The 7,530-nt window shown below is 49.7% G+C and overlaps 1 protein-coding gene across 1 annotated transcript; it reads left to right on the forward strand.

The window, feature by feature from the left end:
• The first annotated feature begins 745 nt into the window (after positions 1-745).
• C19H12orf76 (chromosome 19 C12orf76 homolog) lies at positions 746-7,098 on the forward strand. The gene is made up of 2 exons (XM_061603233.1): positions 746-1,079; positions 4,484-7,098. The coding sequence occupies exons 1-2, from the start codon at positions 746-748 to the stop codon at positions 4,567-4,569; spliced, it is 420 nt and encodes a 139-aa protein (XP_061459217.1). The 3' UTR covers positions 4,570-7,098.
• Positions 7,099-7,530: the final 432 nt, after the last annotated feature.

The raw sequence follows: 7,530 nt of genomic DNA on the forward strand, positions 1-7,530 counted from the left end.
TGGCTAACACATCAATAAACATTAATTAAAATACAGTAAAACAGCAGAAAATTAAAGCCATACAAAGCAGGACTGACCCTTTGGGAGATCTACTCACTCTTTTGAAGTCTACCTGAAAAGTTGTAAAGGCCTCAATCATCTGATCTTAGGCTACATGTGAGGAGCAGGCCCACTGAACTCCACCTGATCAATTCTCAGCAGACGTGAGTTGGCAAGCTGCCCCCTCTCCCCCTCCTGTTAAGCAGAAGGGTGGCATTTTTTGGCTGGTCATTTTTTGGCCCACGGATGGGTGGGCGGGCCAGTGGGGTCAGGCCCTGCTGGTCCCTAGAGAGGAGGAGGAAGGGGCCAGCAGGCTCTCCCTAGCAGTGCTGGCAGCCTAACCCCATCCATGTGGGAATCATAATAATAATCATAATAATCATAATAATAATAATAATAATAATAATAATAGTTATGTGCCTCAAGTCGATTATGGCTTATGGCAACCCTATGAATCTGTGACGTCCAATAGTAAATAATATTAATTTTGTTGTGGGTCCAGAATGTGGGATCTGAGACGGATTACAAAAAGTTAAGAATACAACGTATACATAAGACCATGCATAAACAAACCCATAAAATCCTTAAAAGCATCAGTAGGAAGGGGTAAAAACTTAATCGACGGGAAAAGCGGGTGGAGGCACTGGCGACAGGGTGGGCTCAACTGTGACCAAGCGCCATCCACACTCCCCAAGAGAAGCCTGATATGCGGGTCCCTCAAGGGCTGTTGCGCCGGGCACTCCGCACATCCTCAGAGGCGCGCTTGGCCTCTGCGGCGGCAAGCCGGGCGGGGCGGGCCGAGCGCACAAAGGGGCGGGCGCCGCCTCGTTCAGCTGTGCCGCCGCCGCCGCCTCAGCCTCCCGCTTGGGCTGCCTGCCTGCAGGGGATGATGATGCCGCCGCCGGGCCGCTCCTGGAGCGCCCTGGCCGCGATGCTGCTGCTGGTGCTCGCCGAGGCCAGAGAGGCGCGGGGGAACGAGGGGGCGGCGGCCTCGCTGGGGCAGAGCCGGCCGTACGCCGTGCTCAAGACGCAGAACCTGGGTGAGGCCGGACGCCTGGATCCCCTTCCCAATGCCCCCGTCCTCCTCCTGCCGCTTCCCCCCTGAGCCGCCGGCGGAGCAGCAGAGACTCCCTCCCGGACTCCTGGGTCCCACCTAGCCCATCACGCGGGGGAGGGGGCGGGCTTTCCCGGGGAGAAAGGGGAGAGGCCCCCCGGGATCGAGCGGGAGAGGGCTCCATCCTGCCGCCAGGTGAGTGCGGGGCGCCGCCTCCCCCCCCAGGGCCCTGGCCGGGGGTCGCGCTCCGGCTCCTCCTCGCGGCGGCGGTGCCTGGGCGCAGGGGAGCCGCCCCCGCTCCGTCCCCCCTGAGCCTCAGCCCGCTTGCGGGAGCCGGGGAAAGGCGAAGGGCCTTCCCTTGCGGAGGGGCAGTCGGACGGGTGGCCGAGTGCGGCCGGATGGCTCGAACAGACGGCCTCTGGAGGTCCCCGCCAGAGCGGCGAGGGATGCTGGCCTTCCTCGCCCTCTGAGGCGTCGCCTGGCTCTGCCTTAGAGGAGGAGCAGCGGGGGGGGGGGCGGCGCCTGGCTGGCTGCAGCAACCCGGGATGGTGTCGACCCCCTGCTCTTCGGGGATTTCCCTTGCTCCTTGTTTTTCCTCCAACCCCCCTCCCTCCCGTTGGGAGTGCACAGGATACAGCCGTTGTTCCCGCTGCGGAGGGGCAGCCTATGGCTCCCCCCCCCCCGAGTAATTGGAGTGTAGGAGTTCTTTGCCCAAGAGTTAAAAGACAAGAGACTGTCGTCAAGAGTCATAGACATTCAGACAGGAGAACAAAGCATCATTCTGAGCCCTTCACACCAGACAGGTGAGGGGAAAGTGGGGAAACGGTTCCAGTGCAGCACCTCAGAGGATGCCCCCTTGTTAAATGGCCACCTTTGCACAGCCTTAGCAGGTCACGCCTTCTGGGGACCCTGAAATGCATAACCCCCGGGGGCTTAAACATAGATTTCTGAGAACAGAGCAGCTGGAAATGGTCCATACATGGTGCATACAATAATGCATTGTGTGGAGAGGGTTTTTTTGTCTATAATGCTAGAATCCAAGGAGGTCATCCCCTGAAGTTGATTCAGGACATGCAGAAAGGAAGGCCTTGAAATTATGCAATTCACCAACATTAGGTTGTAGTGATTGATGCCAAGGGGATTACTGCCGAAAAGGAGAGGGATCCACAAAGGAAAAGGGGGAGACGTCACTACCAGGGTTTTTGGAACCTGTAGTGTATTTCACAATCAATGTCAACAAATATAATATAAATATTATTAACATTTCTATCCCTCCCTCCCAGAAGGAACCCAGGGTGGCAAATAAGGGTCAAAACACTCAAAACATCTTAAAACTTCTCAAAAACTAAGCATCTTTATTTTTTTTAGAAAATAAAACATCTTGAAAAGATCTTTAAAAACATCTTAAAAAGCAATTTCAAAACAGACTGCAGACTGGGATAAGGTCTCTACTCAAAAGGCTTGTTGAAAGAGGAAGGTCTTCAGTAGGCACTGAAGACAATAGAGATGGTAGGTTTCAGAGCTGTTCGAAGAGGTGGGCCAGAAGGTAGATTTGGATCTATTAATACACTATGTCTCTGGGTGATTTCTAGGCGATTGTCAAGATTTTTAGCACAGTGGGGAGGAGAGCAGGCTGGGAGTGCAGAGTCTGTGAGTTCAAATCCCTGCTCGTGTCTCCTGGGTGTCAAGGGCCAGCTAAAGATCACCCCACAGGGAGTGGCTCAGGGATTACGTGCCCTGCCACCTGTGCAGCCGTGGGCAAGCTGCATAGCCCAAGGAGCCCAGTTGCCCCCCCAGCTGGCAGTTGCAGACAAGGAAGGGGCTGGCTTGTGCAGCTGTGGCAAGCTGAGCAGGCCCTAGCCAGCTGGGAGGACTAGCCTCAGAGGGAGGCAATGGGAAACCCCCTCTGAATGCCGCTTACCATGAAAACTCTATTCATAGGGTTGCCATAAGTCGGGATCGACTTGAAGGCAGGCCATTTCCATTTTCTCCTGATCTTTTAACAAGCTGATAAGAGCAATCATGAGAAGACATGATCCACTAGAAAGGACAATAATGCTGGGAAAAACAGAAGGGAGTAGAGAAAGAGGAAGGCCAAACAAGAGATGGATTGACTCCATAAAGGAAGCCACAGACCTGAACTTACAAGATCTGAACAGGGTGGTTCATGAGAGATGCTCTTGGAGGTCGCTGATTCATAGGGTCCCCATAAGTCGTAATTGACCTGAAGGCACATAACAACAACAACCTAGCGTAACCTTTTCCAACCTGGCACCCTCCAGATGCTTTGGGCTCACAACTCCCATCAGCCCAGCCAGCACAGCCATTCACACAGCCATAGCCCAGGCCACTCCTGATGGAAGCAGTAGTCTAAAAAATAACTGGAGGGCAGCAGATTGGGGAAGGCTGACCTTGTGGAAATTGACTTTGCCTCCAGCAAAAATCTGAAGCAGTCCCAGCCTTCCTCCCCCTTGGCAAGACATACTGGAAATTGAGGGAACCAAAGGAATTGGATAGTGACATGCTCAGGCTTCTGACCACCTGAAGGCAGTTGCTGAATTTCACCTAAAGAGGTGTATTTGGGGGGAGGGGAATCAAAGTAATTTGGACACTTATCCTTGTTCAAAACCTCTGCAGAGTTTCCGGAAAGCTGAAGGATGCGTGAAGTTTCTTAGGGTGCGTAGGTGGGTGAAGAGAGCTGCATGTTCCGATTCCTAGGCGAGCCCCAGGGGCTGCGGAGTCCAGGGAGGAACACCAGAATCTACCTTGCGCCAGGTGAGACCACGGTGCCATCTGTGTCCCCAGGGACTGGCAGCGGCTCGCCAGGGCATCAGGCAAAGGCTCTTCCCTGCCCCACCTGGAGATGTTGCCAGGGATTGAAATGGGGGCTTTCTGCACACAAGGAAGGTGCTTTGCCACTGAGCTGCGGCCCTGTCCCTAAAAGCAGAGTAAGTTTCCAGCCCTCATGGTCCTGAACAAAGGACTGCATTGACAGGGACATGGGAAGCTTCCTTGTATCACGTTATGTCCTTGGCCCGTCTGTCTGCCCTGATGGGCAGCGGCTGTCCAGGGTTTCAGGCAGGACTTTTTCCCCCAGCTTGAGATGCGAAGGTTCAAACCTGGGACTGTTTGCACGGAAAGCATGTACTCTGCCACTTTTAAGAACAGTGTCTTGCTCTTAACAAGAAGGCAATACCCAACTTCTAAGGAATGACATATGCTGCTTCACTGCCTGTACGTTGATCTGTAATCAAACATTCTCTAATAAAAATAATCTGTCCTATGGTGCCATTGGGTGGACCAAATCACAGCCCTCCCCCGCCCCCCAGCCTTCCATCAGCTGCTCTCCTCCATTCCTTCTGAGGCGCTTCATTTTCCTTCTTCTTGCAGTTCTGATGGGAAGTGTCTTCGGCGTTCTGCTCATCGCCGTGATCCTGATGGCAGTGTGTGTCTACAAGCCCATTCGCCGGCGGTAGCCCGGGAATGTGTCTTCAGGAGAGCTGGGCTCTGCTTTTGGCCTGGTGGCTGGAGGGGAGAGACACCCTCTCCAATACCAATCTGTGTTCTGCTAAACTCAGCCTCCGTCTCCTTGGTCTTCAAGCTTCTGAACGCTTTGCTTCCAGCTGAAAGTGGTTTTGCTCCTGGTGCAATCATTCTAGTCACTCTTTCATGTGTGTATGTACTGTGAATATATTGGCAGGGAAGGATCTTTAGGGATTTTATGGCTCAGTAGAATTTATTTTTTTTAAAATGTTGGGTTTTTAAAGTTGGCCACTGCATCAAAACTGCAGACTTTAAAAAATGTAGAGAATCTTTTGATTCCTTTGGGAGCAATGGAGAAAGACTTGTCAGCATTCATGACAATTGTTTCTTTGTGTGTGTGTATAAACCAGAGGCGTTCCCTGCGCCTCAAAGTGTTGAATATTCCAGCTGACAAAACACAGGGATCTCCTTCGGCACTGTTTTTATCTTTCATCACTTCTTGGGGTGCATTGGAAGATTGCAATCCCTCAAATGCTCTTTAGACATAGCAGTTGAGCTTTGCAGAATTAGATCTGCTCTCTGCTTTGGCCGGGGAGCTTATGAAACATGGATGGGGGACCATCTGTGGCTCTCCATCTGTTGTTGGACTCCAGTTCCCAGCCAGCATGGCCAAGGATGGCAAAAAAACGACTCCAGCAACATCTCAAGAGCCACAGGTTCCCCACACCCGTGGTAAAACATCAGTCCCATTCTGGTTGGCCAGCACAGAGTGCTCACTTTTCATCATTTTGGAGGAAGGTAATACTTAACAATTGCACACATTGATATATTCCAATTTGAGTGCTTCAGTAGTCACTACAGGGGTCTTTGGAAGCTGCCAGTTTTCTCAGCTTATGGGAAGGCCGTTAGCTCAGTAGAAGAGCACCCACTTAGCATGCAAAAAGGGCCAGGCTCAGTCCCCAGCATCTCCAGGTAGAGCCAGGAGAGATTGCCTGCCTGAACCCCCAGCCAACCACTGACAGCCAGGGAAACCATCCTGAGCTAGATGGACCATTGGCCTGCATGTGGCAGCTTCCTATTTGCCCATATTCCAAACTGTCAGCTCGCCTTCTCTGCACTAGCCAAACTCTCCACATATGCAAGACAGATTAACCTTAATCTGGTACTCATTTTGGTATGGGATGGTAGTTTAAATTTTAGCAAGATCCATTAAAGTCATTTTGGATTACAAAAAAGGAGCCATGCACAGCCTGGGTGCCAAAAGGAGCTAGTCTGTTTTTAGGAAAAAGGGTCTGTAGAGTAGAAACCAAAGGCCTCAGTTTTCCTCTCCTGTGAAATGGGACCGGTGTGACAAGAGATCCACAGTTCAAACGCCAAAGCCTCTCCTGTAGTAAACTCAAGGGTACTTAAAAGGAAAGAGAGAATCTTGAAAGTCTTACATTTGAGTGAGATAATAGACTTCTGCTATTACACACAGACTGTGTTGAATGAATGAAGCATTATTTTGCTTGTTCTGTTTTCTCCAGATAATAGAATGTCTCCTACTGTGAGTTATTCTCGTGCATGGATTTGTGTGCAGACATTTTAAACAATGAATCATAATAAGCAAGTGGAGGGGGAGGATATAATGGTGCATTGGCATCTCTATACATATTTGTGGAGTGGACTGAGTTGGGCACACAGATTTGTATGTTTGTGGTGGGGTGGAGGAATTGTCCCTTTCACAAGAGATACCGTTGTGAGTGGGGGTGCCAAACATCCTGGCTGCTGCACAAAACAGCACAAATAGACGTCAGTGGCCATGATCCAGTTTATGCTGAGCGTGTGGAGTCTCACAATATGCAGTGGAGCCACATCCATACCTCTAGAATTCCCTTGCCAGCAAGAGAGGCTGCACCTGTTTACAGCTGCCTGGATTGTGGCCAGTGGCTTTTATGTGCATCCAGCGCTGCAGTCACTCCAGGGAGTCATCCAGAGGGTGGCAGACCAGCTGCAAGAAGCTGCCTGGATGTGTTCACACTGAAAAGTTGCACACTTTAGTTTTTGTTGCTGCTGGTTTTGTTTTTGTTGTTTCAGACTTGATTTTCCTGGTGTATATTTTTTATACATGTTGATATATAACAAAGGCTTAACGTCACTGTATTAATTTATGTTTAGCAGTTTTCAATCTAAATGTTGCTTTCTAAATGAAAATTCTGCCTGAGTCTCTCTCTGTCTCCCTCTTCTTAATGATTTCTTAATAGTCATCCTTTATGACGACTATAAAGTTGGCAACGTGATTGCTTCACGGCACAATAAAAAAAAGTGTCTTCACACAATGGATTCCTGGCTACTGCAGTTCACATATTTTCTATGATAATTATGGCTTGCAAAGCTTTTGGCATTTTGCAACCCTTGCATCAATCACAACAAAGAGGCAACATTTCTAGATACTCCACATGACTGTACCCTAGGACAGCTGGTCATGGAACCAACCAGAGGGGGACCTACTGAGAGATGCAAGTGTTGTCAAACCATTTGGGAGCAGTGACTGTAGTGCTATTAAATTGAACATATATGTAAATCACCAATTGCCAAGAAAATCCAAATCAGTCGCATTTGACTTCAAAAGAGAAAACTTCCCCAAAATGAGGGGATTGGTAAAAAGTAAGTTAAAAGGCAAAGTCAAGAGGATCAAATTACTCCAAAATGTTTAGGAGTTGTTTAAAAGCACAATATTAGAAGCTCACTTGGAGTGTATACCGTAGGTTAGGAAAGGTACTACCACACTCAAGAGGATGCCAGCCAGGTTAATGAGCAGAGTCAAAGATGCTATTAGAGGCAAAGTCCGAATGAGGAAAATAAAAAGGAACAGAAACTCTGGCAAAAGAAATGCAAGAAGACAATAAGATGCTAGAAAAGAATTTGAGGAGCAGATTGGTAAACACATAAAGACCAACAACAAAAAATTAAAT

This window comes from Rhineura floridana, chromosome 19 (assembly GCF_030035675.1).
Source record: "Rhineura floridana isolate rRhiFlo1 chromosome 19, rRhiFlo1.hap2, whole genome shotgun sequence".
In the NCBI taxonomy this organism is placed as follows: Eukaryota; Metazoa; Chordata; class Lepidosauria; order Squamata; family Rhineuridae; genus Rhineura; species Rhineura floridana.